Source organism: Buteo buteo, chromosome 3 (genome assembly GCF_964188355.1).
Source record: "Buteo buteo chromosome 3, bButBut1.hap1.1, whole genome shotgun sequence".
Lineage (NCBI taxonomy): Eukaryota > Metazoa > Chordata > Aves > Accipitriformes > Accipitridae > Buteo > Buteo buteo.
The window spans coordinates 41,308,068-41,327,151 of record NC_134173.1 but is presented as its reverse complement, the minus strand read 5'-3'; the positions used below and the strand labels follow the sequence as shown (position 1 = coordinate 41,327,151).

Genomic DNA, 19,084 nt, shown 5'->3' with positions numbered 1-19,084 from the left:
TCTAATAGATTTATATCATGTCAAAGAGTTCGTTCATTATTTGAACTTAATATGGCCTAATGGAAGGACTAACTACTTGAACTGGAAGTCCCTCTTTCAAAAGTTAACACAAGATGTAATGCAATATGATTTGGAGCAATGTTCTCCAAAAGCATTACAGAGGCACAAACTGAGCATAAATCTGTCACATCATGATTAGTATCACTGCAAAGAAATTGTACTTCCAAGAAGTAAAATCTGCTTTCAATTTTCTTTATCCAGACAAGACACAAAGAATATAAACATTGTCCAACAGAAGTTACACAATTATTCACACTGCAAGAATCTGAAATGAAACTTCATGCTCCAGGCAAGCAGGAAGACTCCTCACCCCGAGAAGTGGAATATACAGAAAACAGAAAAAGATCCCCTTTCAATTATGCAATTGCCAACCACAGGACAGACTGCAATATTGATGTTAATTAAATGATAGGCTAATACACTGTACTTACAAAACAGGAGAAATCCATAGTCATCTTCCAAATAATTAAAACCCCAAATTTCTGAATAGGAAATGAAATTTTAGCTGTCTTGACACCAGTGGGAATATTGCCATTTACTTCAGTCTAGACAGCTCTCCCATAGCATTTGATAGCACTACATTCTAAATGAAGTTTTTCTTGTTATTCTGGGGGATTTTAGTTATTTGTGATTTGCTGAATTATTATCAGCTACTTTTTAAGGTTGAAATAAATACTCTGTATAGAAAAACAGTTATGTACTCCAACATATTACACAATTGGATTAAAAAAAACACATTAATTTTGCATGTCAAGGCATTCATGCCACCCAATATTAATCAATCCTCTTTGGATGTCACTAATCTCTTTAGGAACTCTACAGTTATACACAGAAAGAACACACATACTATAAAGAATTTATCTTTTATTCTAGCCAGTTTTGCTACTAGCGCACAAAGCACGCTCTCTTTACTACAGCGCATGTTCCTTGAAAGAATAGGTGAGTCTGATCTTGATATGATACTTAACAACTTCAATTCTGTATTAGAGTTTACACATAAACATCCAGACAAACGTTTTCATAAAGACTGTATTTGCATGACACAGTTCTAACTAACTCTTACTTACAATTCTTATCTCGTATCTATGCATTAGGTGTGGGAGGAGGATTTCACTCTTGATTTTAATTGGATTTTTTTCTCAATTAACATGCACTGGAAGAGTCTGTGAAGTTAATTAATGATATTGGTGCACAGTTTATGAAAAATTTGCAGGGACTTGGAAAAATTACGTTATAGAATCCAGCTGGGTTTGGTTTTCTTTCTTAAATTTGTGTCTTGGAAGCCTGAGATTTTCTAAACTAACGTGAAAAAAGATAACAAAAATTGCATGCTTATATTAAAAAAGGGAAATTTTGAGTCCTTGAATGTATGTTTAGTCCCAAGACTGGAATGAAATGGGAACACAGAGACTTTTATAGATGGAATATATGCACCCTATTCTTTGTGTGCTGAAGTGTTACAGAATTCTGGAAGATCAGCTTTTTGCATTGCATTCTCCTGTTGCTGAGCAGGCAGCGAGCTGTGTAAATCCCTCTCCATCATGATGAGAATACAGTTCGTAATTCTTTCTGCATAGAACTGCAGAAACACTTGAAATAATACTTTAAAAATACCATACAAAAAATAAAATTAGCTATAAGCTTAGATTTATTTCAATGCAGGAATTAAATAGTCCTTGAACATCAGCAATATATTGAGCAATCTTCAACTTTTATAATTCAACTGGCTTCCCTTCACTTTTATTCACCACTCCTTTCCACTCATCCCACTCAAACACAACAGATATACATTACGCTGTTTACTTTGACCACAAAAAAAATTTAGAAGAAAATCTGCAAGGGTACCAGGTGAGACGTACCTGCATTGGCCGTCTGTACTTCCTGCACGCCGTGACATGAGCAATAACACTTGCATGAGTCTCTTTGCTGACATTAATTCCATTCACTTTGATTATACATTGGCCAGGGTGGAGACCTGCCACAGCTGCCACTGTTCCTATTAAAAAACCCCACATAGTTAACAGACTTCTTTTCCCAAACATCTCCTTTAACGCTTACAGTCCAAAAGCCTCATATTTTATGCAGACTCTGCTCTCACTGATTCTTAGATGCTCTCACCAATTCTTACATGCTCTCACCAATTCTTATATCCTTCCCCTGACCACAGGGTGCTTCTGCAGTCAGCTGACTCCAAGAAAATGGAGTTCCCCAGCAGATGATTCCATAAAAAGAGACCAGACTATTTTCTAAAGGCCGTTTTATAAAACAATGTTGATTAGTAATATGAAAATGTGGAAAATTTGTCTTAAAGAAAAGGGTTTTAAAAGGATAAAAAGGCTCTAGCTTGAAACTCACTAATTATAATTCAGACCACTTTTATTCTATGCCCCAAGCTTATGAGCTTCTTGACTACTTCAGGTGTCTCTACTTTACATATAAAACAGAAGCTTTCTGACAATTCATAGAGAAGTATCAGAGAATACTAGAGTTTCTTGTTAAACATTAAGTATCCAAATCCAAATACATTTCCAAGGATCTTGTTCTTATTTTAATCTTTTTACCAACTCAGTTTTAACAAAGTGCCTTACAGCTTTAATCAAAATACCCAAAGATAATCAAGTAGGATATCTCAAATTTAACTGTTTTGGGGGGAAAAAACAAAACAAAGCATTCTCTTTGAGCAACATAAAATATATGGTTGGGTGATTTATTTTCACAATGCAATAACCACCTTGGGAAAAATCTTCTATCTACTGAATAGGTACTACAAAAATAGCAGCTGTCTTCAGGTCTTTTCAGTGTGACTCAAGCCCACTGCTGAAAGACAGCCTGCCAGAGTATGACCTTGGTTCCAGCTACCTGAAAGTTTGTCTCCTTGTGTCTGTCTTGATACTGCCACAAAGGTGCCAGGGAAGTCAAAATCTATTGCCTGGAGACTCCAAGGCTGAGGTGCAGAAGCTAGCTGCTATGAAAGAAAAGGCTAGACTGAATTTGCAGGGCTGACTATGAGCTATGTCATGACTTGTCAGCTAAGCATATTTGACAAGGATACAACTTAAAGAATATACCTGGATTTCCCTCATTTTAGGTACTACCAAGTTAGATGATAGCTGCATTTTAAATCTAATATCAAAGAATGTCTTTGGAAATGACACCATTACCAGTAGGATTGCAATCCCCCCCCACCCAGCCAAAAAAAAAAGGAATTTAAAAATAAACATTTAAATAGGCCTTATTAAATCACTCTCATATAAAAATCTCTCTTCAAAAAAAACAAGGTCCCAATTCAGCAAAGTATTTAAGCATATCCTTAAAATCTTTCAGGTCTAGCAAGGCACACAAGCAGGCACTTATATACTGTTGAGGCTAACTGGAATAAAGTATGTGCTTAATGAATAAGGATAGACAGTTGAATTGAGATGCAGGTGCAGAAATAATTATCACATCACCTCAACAGTCTGTAGTTTTTTAGACTTTCTCTTGAAAATCTAACTTCTGGCACCACAGCCTAGAAAAATAGTCATCAAGCTCTGTTCAAATCTGGCTGCTTTGCAGATCAGTTCACTTTAAAATCCTCAGTTACAAAGGGGCGGGGGGAGGACACAACTGCCCCACAATAGCTGAATATACAGTGTTAGTTGACTCCACCATTAACAACATATGACAGCAACAAAGAGTGCTTCAACTTCTTTTATCGCCAGTGCACCAGTTGAGTGTTAGGGATGGCAGGTATTTGACAATCACAAAATGGACAAAACAGTATTTAGAGGAAACAACTGCAATTACTGAAACAGACTAGGTCAATAGCGCCTTTGAAAAGATTTGTGAAAAGTGCATTTTCTGTAAAATGTTTCCAGAACATTACAGAACCACACAGCCACCTAACAAATTAAGGTTCAGGAATTGAGTGGTTCCCAATACCCACTCACTGAAGAAGGTGATTTTGCATCCATCAGCTATTCCTTAGTCTGTAAAGAATGCACAGTCTTAACTTAACTTTCCTACATTCTTATAAATAAATACACACACACACAAAAAAAGCCAGAAAATCTATCCAAAGCTTACAAAGTGTAAGAACACAAAATAATCTTACTTGGTTTTATTTAATATTGTTTGTTACTTCAGAGGGGGAAATCTAAGCTGAATCACTGGATTTAATTTTGATTTATCTCAGCCACACCATTTAGATATTAAATGTATATTTATCACTACTGTTGACAGCTCTTATAGCTTACCTCTCCCAACAGCATGGACAACTGATGGGCCAAAACCCCGGATTTGGAATCCGAGTCCATCTGCAGAGTCAGGAATCTTCACTGTCCTGATACAAGCAAAGATCCAATATGAATGTAGCTAAAGGTAGCATTTTGTTATTCAAGATAAAAGTGGACAGCAATAAGTAGGTTACAAGGGTGTAAGACTCCACACTTTCATTCAATTCATGGTTTCAGATTCAGCACCATTCATATTCCAGATACTTTGCACTTCTGACATCAGAAATAAGAGCAAGCTGAGATGCTGAAACCAGAGGAAGGCAATACTATTTCACAGGGAAAATTCAATATGCTAACTATGACCAAAGTATCACCACAGCTTTAAAATTCCTCCCAAAGGGACTGTGATTTGGGTAGGCTGCCACAGCACAGCAACACTGAAAGCCCTGGGAAGGCAGGCACTCTCTCAGCCAAAAGGACAGAGCCCAGGGACCACAGATCATGGGAGACCTTGTCAGATGGGCTGCAGAAGAATGCACAGACTAGATCCATATTAGAATTTGTTAACATCTAAATGTCTATCTAATTGGTGAGTTTTATTGAAAACATATTTTGTCAGTTTTTCTGAGCAGCTATGCAAAGTACTGAGTTTTGTAAAGCAAGAATCGCCTACTACTGTTCATATAACTTGTAAGCACATTGTGCTACGCTACCGTTTGGTCTAAATGCAACAGTAGTAAACCTACTGACAAACATAACGAACACACACACAGTTCTGAGAATGAAAATTCACATCTACTCCTTAAAATAAAGCCTTGAGCTTGCCCAAAGTAAGCTAGCATACCCACATGATAACAGCTCAGGTTCTAGAAAAAGCAACACAGCTGCATTAGCCCTTATCAGAGCTAGTTAGGTCATGCATAACAGTGCGCTGATTTAACTTTGCAGCCTTTACTGCCAGAGCCACCTCTGTTATTATTTAAGGGATCTTTGCCCTGAGCTCCATTTGCCAGTACAAAAGCAGACAAATTCAAACTGATGCTGAAAAGTGATTTTAAAATACACTTGGACTGTAATAAACTTGATTTACAGGTAGTTTTGAATAATACCAATGCATCATTTCTTGTACTTTCATTTTTTTCTGGTATACATAATGTTTAGCATTTGGAGACGATTATTAGCAGAGGTGAGATCCAAAACCCACTGAAGACTATACATTTTTTAAAAATATTAGAATATTCTTGAGATGAATACATTTTCATTTGAAATACTTTCATAAGTATAGCATCATTTAGTATACTTATATATTAACTAAGGTTGATAAAATCTATATGGTTTCATTCTGAAAATGCTTTATGAACATGCTAATGAGCTATGAAAGACCATCACTGGCAGTTGAGGCTAAGAATTTAGGAGAGAAATGACTCCTCTGCCAACACGGCTGTGCTAGCAGCAGCTCCTGACAAAAAGCAGGCATCACTGAAAAACAAATTCTTCAGCTCCTCTGAACTCCTCATTCACTAGATCATCTCTGTCAACCTTGAAATTCACCCACATTTTCACTGGCAAGTTGTGTCAGAAATTAAACCGATATCTACATTAAAGAAAGGCCAAGTTATGCCTTCTAGACTTGCTACAACACTATCATCCACTGGTTTGGGGGATTTTTTTGTGCTGCTTTTGTTTGTGGGCTTTTTTGGAGTATCAGTCCAGATGCTCATCTTTATGCCATATTTCTTTCTTTGCTTTTTTCCTCTTTCTGGGTGCCATTGCATTTCTCAAGACACCTTTGCTTATTAACAGGAGAAATATGTCTCCATTCTACCGCTGAACCAGAGCCATTTCGAAGGCACTCTGTGTGTGCTATCTGGTAACAGAGCATGATTCCTTCTTACCCTGCAAAATTTGATCAAAATTACTCCTGACCACTGTTTCTTACTCTCCTCTTTTTATGGTATGTATAAACTAGTAACAACTGCATTAACTTTATTAATAGACCTATGCTCATTACATACTTACTGAACCCAGCCATTAGGCCTCACTTTATATTTCTTTTATGTAACAAAAATTGCATTCGGGTAGGAATGGTCAAAACTGCGTACAGAAATGCATCTGTACATAACGATGGGGAACTGTTTACTTGCTCTTGCTGTTTACACAACCAGCACACAGGCTGAAGGGGCCCATTAGAGTCCGACTTCTGTCAAACCAGTAACTAATCGCCAGAGGAACTTGTTTAATAAATACAATGAGAGATAAGTGATCAAAACTGTCTGTATAGTCAAGGAAACTTCATTTAGACTTGTGGTTCCTGCATGCAGGCAGTGGCAGAGCTGATGATCTAAAGTACTTGTATTTCGCTTTTGTTGACTGACAAATGTAATAAAATCAAAGCAGATCAAATTGCCTGACTTCACAAAGTCAGGTTAGATACAGCATTTAAAATAACTTTACAGTAGTGCTGTCTGAAGTTCCACTGGTCTTTTAAAATTCACTTCAATTGTAGTTTGTAAAAATCCCCCCAAAGGAATGACAACTTACTCCCGTGGTTTAGTGCTCACAAGAACCCGCAGGGGCTTTCTGCTGCTTAAACATGCTTTCAGGAAGCAATCCACTTCACTGAAGGGTCGCAGAAAAACCAGGTCACCGTTAATGGCAAAGATTTTCTTCCCAACTTCCAAGCCTGCCATCTAGAAAACAATAAAAGTTGTGTATATGTTTGCCTTTTATAACCATTAATATTATGTTTTCTTCTGCTGGCATGCAACCCCAATAGGAATAAAGACGTGCACATTTCTTTTACATTCTTTATGCCTCCTTCACATACCATGCACAAAAGACCTACACCACAAAATACTTCTAGAACTGGTTAAATTGACATGAAGGGTACAGTGAACACTCACACTGAAGAGACCTAGTCTTAATCAAGATTTTATGACAGTATTACAATATCAGTCAGTATTTGTAATAATTAACACAACAGCTTTATTGAGCCAGTTTGGTTTGGGTTTTTTTTATGACATTACCTAATCCATCATTCTCCAAAGGAACTAAAGCTTCTTTTCATAAGGAAAGACCTGATTAATATTTTCATAAGTGAATATTTATGAAGTTCCAAAACAAAACAATATCCTTAAACATTCTGTGGCCTTTGAGGCAAAGGTATGGCAAGACAAATTGCATACAGTTTTTAAACTCTGGTCTAACAAGAAAGGAACCATAACCAGTTGGATGACGGGAGTACACAGAACGGCTCAGGGCACAGGCTAAGCTTTAGCACCATCTGAGATCATGGCAGAACCTGACTGCTAGAAATCACCCTCAATATAGCTCTGTGGCTGTATTATATATTATTGATTTGCTGTATCTATTTTTATCTTAAATTTCTATTCCACCACGAGATTTAGAAAGGCTTGAAATGTAGGTCCAGATTTTTTCTCTCATGGAAGAGACTCATTCTTTATGTTTAGATGTGTAGAGATTCCCATGCAGTTCAGTAGAATATGAATTTACCCAAACAGAATCTAAAGCAATACTAACAAACAGAAAGGCTGTAATTCACTCAGATTCTCAAATTCTAGACTTTATCCAAAGCTTGATACATCCTTTACTATGAAATACATCAAGTGCAACTCACAGACTAGCTTTATACTCATTTCATATTCCTCCAAAAATGTTTATTCCATTCATGATTAATGTCATCACTGGAATATTATAAAACATATAAAAATAAAATGATAACTTTTATATCACCACTCAATATGACAATTTACCTGCGCAGCAAATGAATGTTGATAATGGTCAGAGCAATATTTAAAAAAAACAAACAAAAAAACCTCACCAAAATTAAGGGAAAAAATTGGAAAAAAAAGATTCCTACCCACAGCTTTCTTGGAAAGTTGTCACTGTCACCTTCTACTACTATAGATTTTCCTAACTGATGTGGAAAACACACATCTGTGACCAAGTGAATAAAACAGGGAGGATAATTTATAATACTTGATACCTCAGCATTTGATCCTTTCTCCACCACTTTAATAATTGGAACCTTATTTTTATCTTCTAAACCAAAACCGTAAGTACCTTCATTAGATTTAATCTGAAAAATAAAATTGTTCAGAAAGGCATTAAGAAGAGCTAAAGTATATTCCCATTAAATAACAATACATGCTGCTAATTTATTGTCACTACAGCAATTTTTTTAATCATCAAAGCATGCAATCATTGGGTTTCACTCACCAGTAATGACTTGGCTATGACATTTTCCACTACTTTCAGATCATGTTTCATGAGTCTGTGCTTCATATTTGACCCTTCCATTTCTTCATCCGCATAAAAACGGAACAGCAGTGGTTCATCCTTAAATTCACTTTTCTCTAACACTGTATGATACAAACCCACACATATTAATCCTTTTTTTCTCTCAAACTTTTGAATATCATGTCTTTCATGAACCATAAAATGCTGAACATGCATACACATATTACATGCTAGCAAACTCTTTTTGTGTGTGAATCTAGGGAAATCTTAATTTTTAACATAAACAACAATTTTCACTTAGATCCATCACAGATGGGTATCACTAAGCTCATTTTCAACTACAACATCTGGATTCCACCAAGCTGAGGAAGACGCATTAGCCTGAAATGGTTTTAGTGAAAATGGCAAGCACAAGGATTTTTCCTAAAAAGGGTTTAAAAACATGATTTTGAAAAGTTCTGCTGGACAGCTGCTGGAGATGCTCAGCACCAAGTTCTGGCACTCTCCAGGTGGTAAAGCATGCCAGGTTCAGCATTAGAAATGGGTTTGGTGGGGATGTGGAAGCAACTAGAACAGCAGACTGATGCAGTTTGTATATTTAAAAATCAAAGGAAAAAGAATGAACAGTGCCAGAGAGGAAGTTAATTCTCCCTCCTTCTCTAAACAACCTGATGAGAAAATAATTTCTTCCTTTTTTTCATTTCAGTAAATGACCTACTGCTTCAATCCTTTCACTGAAATCCTCCCCCTGATGGTATTAAGTGTGACCTTTTTCACCTCATTTTTGGTACTGCACAGATATCTGCTCTCCTCTCCCTTCCTCATTGTTTGCTGCTGTCCTTATGATTTTCTCATTTTTCTACAGTCCACTTTTTCCTATTGTCACCACTTCGCTTTTCTAAAGTAATGCTCCTCCATGCTTTATTCATTCCCCCAAAAATGTCTCCTTTCTTTTCTACATATTTCCTAAGTTTTTATTGCCTCATCTGTGCAAACATGTAGCACCTGCTTAAGAAATTTCTTTCCAAGTGGCTAATAAAACTGCCCCCCCTAAATCCATTAGAGGATGAATTCTTCAATATATGTTATAAAATTAACTGAAAATAACTTTCAGTGTATACAATAGCTATTTTTTTTCTTCCAGATTGTAGCATAGGTCACTTCAGCAATACAGTGAAAGAACTTCCTATCCCTTCTATAATCTTTAACCAGGCCTTGCATTTCCCTCCAAAAATGTAGACAGCATTAAACAAAAGGTAAGAAGGTAAGCATAGCTTGTACAGAATGTATTTACTTACCATGGTGCATAAACCCATTATCACAAAGAGCTACACCGAATATCATAGCTTCCTCCCTTGTCCGGCAATCCCCCTGTTAAACCATAGCGTATTTTTTTAAATATATTTTAATATAGCAGCAAAATGGATACTATGCACAATGGCATAACCTCACAGGGCTGGCAATGGTTGTAGATTACATTTACCACAGCCATCTTTATATGCACATTTATAGCATACATACAAAACAGTATATACATATTTATCATAAAATCATAGAATAGTTTGGGTTGGAAGGGACCCTTGTATGGTATACCTCTTTATAGTTACAAATAAACATGTAAGCATTTTAGTAAAACTACATTCTCCATAAAAATTGAACATAATAGAATCTAAAAGTATCAAAGTTTTTAACTTTTATATTATAAAATGGGTGCATGTTGACTGAGTGAACAGGATACCCCATTCTTGTTCTTAGTTTGCTTAAAATAAAACAGAACTGATAACAGCAAATTGGTACTGACTTTTATCCATCTAGTTAGTAATTTAGAGTTTTTCAGAGCCTATCCATTTCATTTTAAGCCATGAACAATGTTACATGCTGAATCACAAAGCTAAGTCTCATTAAAACATTTAAAGTTCAATTGCAAATAGGGAAGATAACCACAAAAGGGATGAACAGCATGGCTGCTGACAGCTGATTTCTGTTTCTTTACTAGTTTAAGAGGATTACACTTACATGCACTGATTTAATAACCCTTACACAGTGTCTACATGTTATTCTGTTTAATACATCACTACCTTTCAAATTAGAATTGAAATGCAAAACATACGCAAATCCAAAGGTGTATACTTGCCTGTGCAATCAACCAGTCTATGAGTTTGTTAGCCATGACCACAGATTTGTAGGTTCTCAAGTGATAATCTTTATCCCTGTTCAAAACAAAACAAACCAAAACAATTTAAGAAAATCAAACAAAATTTCAAAAGAGCCTAACAGAAAAAAAACCTTGTATTTTATAATCAATTTAGTGCAAGCATGAATTGAGCATTTTGTAATGGTTCAGAAGCTGCCTCTGGAGTAAAAAAGCAAGTCAAACCTTTCAGCGTAGATAGAAAGGAGGAGGCTGACCATATCTTACTTGGGTGATAATGTCACTGGAGCATAAAGGCAGTTGTTAGGTTACAGCTGGGATTCTCCAAATGAGGTAATGGAGTGTTAGTAAAGGAGTGTATTAATATATACAGTATGCATATAAGCCTATCCATCGGGACCCAGAATGCTACAAAAGTCTCTAAAAAAAGGTCATATTGAACAGAGTTTGCAGTCATTTAATGACTCAGTTATGCTTTTTGTCTTGATAGCCCTTCAAACTTGTTTGATTACTCCGAAGTGACCTATCTTGAAAGGATGGGTTAGGTTCCTACATTCAAACACAGTATCTTCAGATTATAAACTTCTTCTGAATGACTCTCTAAGGATTTCCCAATTGGACTCACCTAATTACTGGGGTAAACAGACTGTGAAGACGACAGTACAGTCGTACACCCTGTTAAAGAGAACAAGGAGGTTAGTTAACCACATGTTCACACCACAGAGAACATAAGAGGAACGGATGCAGTGAGGAAGCCTATATGTTCTAAATGCACTTCATTTAGACAGTAAAAAAGTATGTTCAAATTTCTGTATATTTTCGTATGCCAAAACGTAGTATTTCCAGATAACAATATTGGTTAATAAATTATGAGAAAGAAAACATTTCCAATCTAATCTCAGCTTCACTGAGACACATGCAAAAATTATTAGTTTTAAGGTAGCATTAAAAAATTCTGAAGGTATAGTATTTTGAAAGAAAAGTACACAAAACCTGGAAGATAAAGCAATGTTTCCACAAGGTTTTCCCAGTCACTGGTTGCTATTCTACACACAAAGTGAGTAAAGGAAAAAACACTGCATTTGATTATATGCATCAATACTTTACTTACAAATTGAGATTATAACTAACCAATAAACTTAAAAAAAATGCAAAAAGTTTCAAAGATTGAGAAAATTTTCAAGTAAAAACAAAAAATAAAACATTTGGAGGAGTTTAAGAAATTACCATCAGAAAATTTTATGAAAAAAAGAAATCACATTAGTATTACTTAGCAGACTATCAAAAACCAATTATGTTTATAACATGTAAGAAGAACCATGTATCACAATTAAAAGTTGTGTCAAATCAGATTCCATCCTACCTTGATGTGCCTGGTAGTTCAGTATTGAAGGTTCTTCTAGATATACCTTACATTAACAAATGCCAGCAGAAAAGCAAATGACAACAGTAATGTAATACCCAAATGCTGACATTTTCTATCGCCTCAAAATCATGAAACGTTTCAATATTAATGAGTTCAAAGGCAACTTTGTTCAATCATTTTGTTATGCTCAGTAGCATAGATGGATAGCACTACTTATCTGTGTTTAAACATCTACATGACTGCAGATTTACTGCCTTGTTAAAGCACTAATAAAAGACACTCAGATTTAAGAGAAAATTAAAACCATTTTTCTACATATAGCTTCACATCTATTAAAATGGACTGAAAAATACAACAGACTGAAATGCCAGCTTTAGAATCACCCAGAAACACAGGCAATGCATCCTGCATATGACACCATGAAATAACAAAAATAAGTAAAAAAATAACTAATTTTGTATTAAAACGTGTAACAACAAGCCAAAATTTTCCCTTACAAATGGAAAACTGAATTTGATTCACATAAATATAGACAGGCAAGTGTGAGGGGATGTTGTTTACCCTAGCATAATATTTTACACTAGTTTTCAAGCAGAACCTCCATTTCCTGTGCGTCCTTCCTAGTAACAGCAACTACTCTATTCTGTACCTTAGAGATCACATCCTGCATCTCGTTTCTGGGGTAGTATGTTCCATCATCGTATCGGAATCTGTACAGCATGTGTTCAGGTTTGAATTGGTGCTTATCTGTAACTACATTAAAAATAAAAAAAAAAAATCATGTATTGTTATGTGACTTTCTGAAGAAATCAACAAGAGAGAAGAGGGCCAGCATAATTTCTTCTAATGACAGCCCATTACACAGCAATAGGTAGATTTCAGACAGGGAGGGCAGGAAGTCCAATGAGATCATCTGCCCTAAGTTCCTTTATGTCACTGGTGACAATATTTTTCACAACGTCTAAGTAGTCCAGAAGAAACCAAACAATTTCAAGTCATGGGGCAAAGCGTAAGACAGACAAACAGGCAAGAAACAGCCTGAAAAATTAGGCATTCCAATCTTTCTAGTCTTCAGCACTTTTGCAAAGCTTATCAACCAAACAGCCAAATAAAGCTTCTTTTGCAACTATTCATATTATCGTTCCACATTATCCTCTGTTCTAATTCTTGCTGAGGTCAGTCTCAGATGAGACAGTAAAGATACAAACCCTCCACAACACATCTGACCAGTCTTGGACTGGGGAGGAAGGAGTGAGGGAACACCTTCCTCTATACATAGCCAGCTGAAAGTCTTAAGTGCAAGAGACTGGCAATCATTATGAAGGTGTTGATAATCCACTTCCCCAAAGACCCATGAAAAAGGATCTTAACTGGTGGATTTCCAGAGTTTCACAAGATTCCAGCAACAAACCTCACAACTTCAAGTGTTTCGTCAAAACAGTCATACTGTATGATACAAAACTTCTGGAAACAGTACTACAGCAAGTCTTTCTGAAAAACAGCTAATTTATTTGATGGCTGAGGACAGCACTAGGCACTAGCACCATCCTAGGATAACTGTCTTGTATTAATTACTGTTTTGCTTGCAGATGTAAGCTTCAATTTTTAAACTAAATTTGCATGTCATCAACTGATAAAGGAGGGTACTGTAATGTCTTCATTAATCAGAGTAACAGGCCTGACAGTGTTAGGTAATTCTTCTGTGCATGCCTTCCTATACCAAGTGATTAGACCACCATACATTACTCTCTTCAAAAAATTTAGTTAGGCATCATAAACTTTGCATAGTAAGGTGCCTTCTGTCTGCATCGTTTCTCATGACCCTTCAAGCTCTTCAGTATCTCCACACATCATCTGATACATGGACATAAAAACTGGACTTCATATATTAAGTGGTTTCATCAGTGTCATGTGCAAGAGCAAAATAACTTCTCTACCTGTATTTGATATATCTACTAATAGTAAAGCCCAGGACATTATTCCAATTGCCTTGAACTGATGGCTCATGCTAAGGTGATTATCCAGAATAACCCCTAAGCTCTTTTACGTATCATTGCTTTTCAATACATCAGATACAGACTACAAAATTTTCATATATAATGCCTAGCATAAGTATCTAAATGAATGTTAATGGATTGTGATGGTTTAACTCAGGAAAAAAAGCTATCTTCTAGTTCTGTAATTAAAAAAAATTCCTACTGTTGAAGAAAAAATATATTCCACTAGATTAAAATATATTAAGAGTTTCCAAAACCAGCAACTACAGCAAATAGAAAAACCACCACCAGGACAGCATTGCCTAAGGCCAAATTGTTCCTCACTGTTACACAGATGCACTGGGAGGGGAACCAGGCCTATAAGCACCTTTCCTTTCTTGCATGCCCATGATGAACAGAGCAGGCTATGCTCTTCAAGGAACACAAGCACTGCTCTGTCTTTGCAGCCCCTACTCACACTCAGTGCACCAGAAACTAACAGAACAGGTCCATAGAGCTGGCATATCCTGAGTTTCAAACACTTGAAGCTGACAAAACACTGCATTCCCACTAAAATAAGGAACCCCAAGTTGTTTTGCATGTCACTCCGAACATTTTGTGTTGGAATAGATTTATATGGCACACACCAAGAAAAGGGAACTGATGAAGATTTAAACTGGTCTTTTCTTTTACTTTTTTTGCCAAAATTTTTGCCAATTTTGGCTCAGATCAGTGCACCAGTCCAAGAAACTGCACCGCAACGTAAATACTTATTCATTTTAAAACTATATGATAGTCAGATTAATTTTGTAACTACAAAGCTCCTTGATGCCTTGAGAGGAAGCTTCCATCTCTAATCAGCAACAGCAAGTGACTGGACAACGCATCTCAGCCCATTGGCTGATATAAGTCATTTCAGATATTACAGAATGCCACCAGGTGGATTTAAAATAGCAACATACAAACAGATTTTTCCCTTTCGGAAAACTGGAGGAAGGAAGAAAAAAAAAAAACACAAGGAAAACCCATAACTTTTCTACTTGCAAGAGTTCACACATCAGGAAGTAAAACAATGCCCATCACAACATGGGTCTGGCATTGCTAGAATGAAGCCCAGCACAGTGAAAATAATGACCAGCATAGTGAACATGCAAAGTCTAACAAAGCCCTCTATAACATTTGCAATGTGAATAACAGCCAAAATTTCCTTCTCCCTTGCTCCCTCTGTGAAAACAGATGGTTCATTCAACTTTATTTTAAGAATTCTATTTTCACTGAACCACAGCTGGATCCACTATTCAAAGAAGCATGTCTGGCTCACATTTCTATGCTCTAATATAATTACCCTTTTATCTCATGAAATTACACAGTATTCATTTAACTCTGCATTGAGAAAGTCTATGAGTGTATTTGGGATATAAATTACAAGATCAGGAGAAGAATCTTTGGCAATAGAATCATTCCATTGAAACAATTCTGTGTGTGTAGTAAACATAATAGCCTCTGACATTTGAATGATGGTGGAGGAAAATCATGTAGACTGACATTAAAGAATTAAAGACTACATGACTACTGATGAATAACTGTAATGTTTTTCCTCCTACTCCACGTATGTTTAAAATGCACACAGCTAAGTGGCACTCTGTTACTCTGCTTTCTTTCCCGTCAAGGACACTGAAAACATTGTGGCAACGAACTTAAAAAGCTGGCTGCAGTATAAAAGCATTAAAATGTATATTATCAATGATTCCATCTAAATTTCCACCCTGGATCCATGCTGGAACAGTAGCTAACTTCACAACTGTTTCACTATTTGTTTTTTTTTAAGTGACTGTACCTATTGTAAGCCAAACATGCCTTCAAAAACAGAAGTTTCTCCAGTTTGCTTACATGGTCCTGTTGGACTATTCCTTGTAAAAGAGAAAGAAATGAGGACCTGCTCTGGTAAGAGAAAAATGTTGCCAATGCAAATTACCACCAGAAATCAAACCTTCTTATTGACTCAAAACTGAACCATTTCAGTGATACTTCTCTCCAGAATGAGCTACACACAGAGAGCTGACTGAAAGTTTCAGCATAAAAATACCCATTTTAGTAACTATACAATGTAGTGAAAATAAGGCCTTAAAATTCAAAAGATTCAGCTGTTGGGTTCTAGGTTGCATTCCACCAGCTCCCCTTGTAATACCTAACAGATGAGCAGACACACTTATGAACAGCCAGCTGTGACACTCTCTTCTACAATTCTTAGCTGAACATGTATCCCTAAAAAGCCTGGCCTTAATAAAAGGCTTAAATCCTTAAAAGCAGTCTACCATTCTCTCTGCCCCCAGAATTTATTTTTTCTTACAAGACAACAGTTATGTTTCTCCAGGTCCCTGTTTGCAATCTTGTGATCCCAACAGCATAGATGTAATCTGATTAAATCAATGGAGCCTTTCCCACTAAATCTTCTAGGCATGGACAATGGCCCCATGAGGTCCCTGCAAGGATATAATGCAGATTCAACAAGCTGTCTCGCATTAACAAGACCATCTTTTTGTCAAACAAAATTAAGTCCACTCTAATTACAACAATTACCTTGAAAACAAGTAAGTTAAAACTAATTATATTTACCATGATGGATAATGCCATTCTCTAATAAAGCTTGGCCAAGATGAACACCTTCTTCAGATTTGTGTATCTCTCCAATTTCCAACAACCAGGACACAAATTCACTGAAATAAAAACAGATACAAAAAAACAAACTTTAAACATCATACCGCCAGTCCTACTACATTTCCCTCTCAGTTACCAGTGTTTCTTACTAATGTAGTAAGTGATTCTTAAGCCTAATGATCTTCAGAATGTCAGTACCACCTTTAAAAAACCCACTCATTTCAACTTTTTTATTATTTCAACATAAATACATATGGTTTCCCTTGAGATGTCTTTTCTGCTCAGAAGTTTTACCTGCACGAAGTTTATCTTACACATGGTGAAGACTTTCCATGTTTTCTGGGATTTCCTAAACTAGCATAGCCACATTTGACCAGATGGTCAAATATAAAGGCAATCCCAGGCATACCTACTGCACCTGCCCAGGGCAGATATGCCATGAAGGCAGAACATAATCACAGTATGATAGAACAGTAGGCCTGTTACTTCCAAGGTGTGTCAGGCACATTGACATCCTGTATATACCTGACACCAAGTATATACTGCATGTGCAGGAAATGCCTGGCTTGTATAATAATAAACCTGACGCAGTTCAGAGACATTGAATTTGTATCACGCAAGATATCTGCATGTGTGTTACAAATCAGAAGAACACTGTAGTGAGGTAGCGCAACATCCACATTCACAGGTTTTAACTGGTGACCTAGGGACCAGCAAAACCAAACTTCAAAAGGGTCCACTTCAAAAATAGCATAGAAAAGCAGCCATTTGATGACAGGTTTAAATGTTTCACACATGGCTCCTCACCATGAGTGGATTCTTCACCTGCTTCCAACAACTTCACTGAGGAAACATGATTCAACCACGACTCTATCTATAATCTTATTCCTGGTTTCAATTCTCATTAGCTATGTGATTTCTGACAGCACATGAAAATCTCCCAAGTTTCACTTCCACTTTTGGACCCAGTGGTATCTTCACTACAACGTGTTTGTGTAAAACAGTCACTGTACTTTGTAAAAATACTTTCCATACTTAACTGTCTTGCAGTCAAATGAAATAAGTGATCATCCCTCTGCCTCCCAAAATAATTCTTTTGTCATCTACACATTTTTAGGGTACCTACTGCTTTCGCTTCCTCTTGCATTCCATCTTCTTAAGCCACAGGTATAATATGGCATTATAAAGATCCTCCTCATAATAGGGGTAAATATTTAAACATGTAAACTTTATTTAGTAACTCTGTCCCTGACAGTCAGGCTAGAGGAGGACAGAAGCAGTTTTAGAGACAGAGATTTTTTTTAAGTAACAAAGCAAATTTGATACTCTAAACTAGGCATTTCAGAGACAAAATGCATCAAACAAGTTGGGAATTACTTCTTTAAAGAAACTATTTTATTTGGTGCATTTTCATATTTTCAACATGCCTTTGCAACCTTGTCCCTTTAATAAAGCTACTTTGGAATACAAGTACACATGCATAAATTTCAGGCAGACCCAATTTACATTTTGGCTAAATTCTAGGAGGCAAATAGGCCTCACAGACATTACAAATAAAGCATGGTTTCTGCAGAATCCCAAAGAAGATTTAAAATGTGGTTTTAGTTCGTTAAAATTCATGCTATAAAATGCATATAATACCTTCCAAGAAAGCATTTGGGGAAAGTGGTTAATTTCCTCTTCCTGTCTTTGATGAGATTCCCTTGTTTGCACATCATTTTGTACAGTCTTTCTCCTTGCTCAGAGATCATCACCCAAGTGTCCTGTTCCATGCCCAATTTTAAACCTGCCAAAAATGCATTCAAATTTTATGAAGTGATATTGCCATTATATTTCAGTATCTTCCCAAAAATGGAGAAGCAATACCAATATTTTACATACAAAAAAATGTAAAGGAACTGTTTTCCATTTTTTTTTCTCACAATAAAGTTAAACCATGAACATCTGATCTCCACAAAGCATAATCAAATGATATCTTTAAGTTCCTCACAGTGAAGTTAAACTGTTACTATATCGACATCACCATTGATATTGTAGTAATAAATACTAATGCTGTGATTGTCAGACTACAGTATATGAACATTTGCAAGGGAGTAATCATGTCTTCACAAGTTTAAAAGAAAAAGGACCTTGGTTTTGCTCTTACCATGTGATAATAAAAATGTTTTCACTTAAAGGAAACTTTTACAAATTTCCAGTTAATAGTTACTAGTTATCTGTTATGCATTTGTTGGTTTCACATAAAATTCACCCCTTTTCCACAACAACATATACACAACTTGATTTTTATTTGCTTCACAATTTTTACAACAGCAGAAAGCTATCAAGGGTTTTATTTCAGTATTTCTTACTGGTTTATTTTTTCCTCTTTCTCTTCTTGAGAAAATCATTATGTTTT

The 19,084-nt window shown here is 36.1% G+C and overlaps 1 protein-coding gene across 2 annotated transcripts in view; it reads right to left on the bottom strand.

The window, feature by feature from the left end:
- PREX2 (phosphatidylinositol-3,4,5-trisphosphate dependent Rac exchange factor 2) overlaps positions 1–19,084 on the bottom strand; it is a 189,535-nt gene that overhangs the window by 85,521 nt on the left and 84,930 nt on the right. For both annotated transcript variants that reach the window (XM_075023413.1, XM_075023414.1), the window contains 11 exons: positions 18,328–18,472; positions 16,645–16,745; positions 12,702–12,805; positions 11,312–11,361; positions 10,669–10,744; positions 9,833–9,905; positions 8,514–8,656; positions 8,281–8,373; positions 6,816–6,964; positions 4,296–4,381; positions 1,920–2,056 (listed from right to left, as the gene is read on the bottom strand). In XM_075023413.1, the coding sequence (XP_074879514.1) occupies positions 1,920–2,056; positions 4,296–4,381; positions 6,816–6,964; positions 8,281–8,373; positions 8,514–8,656; positions 9,833–9,905; positions 10,669–10,744; positions 11,312–11,361; positions 12,702–12,805; positions 16,645–16,745; positions 18,328–18,472 (1,157 nt within the window). The remainder of the gene's footprint in view (positions 1–1,919; positions 2,057–4,295; positions 4,382–6,815; positions 6,965–8,280; positions 8,374–8,513; positions 8,657–9,832; positions 9,906–10,668; positions 10,745–11,311; positions 11,362–12,701; positions 12,806–16,644; positions 16,746–18,327; positions 18,473–19,084) is intronic.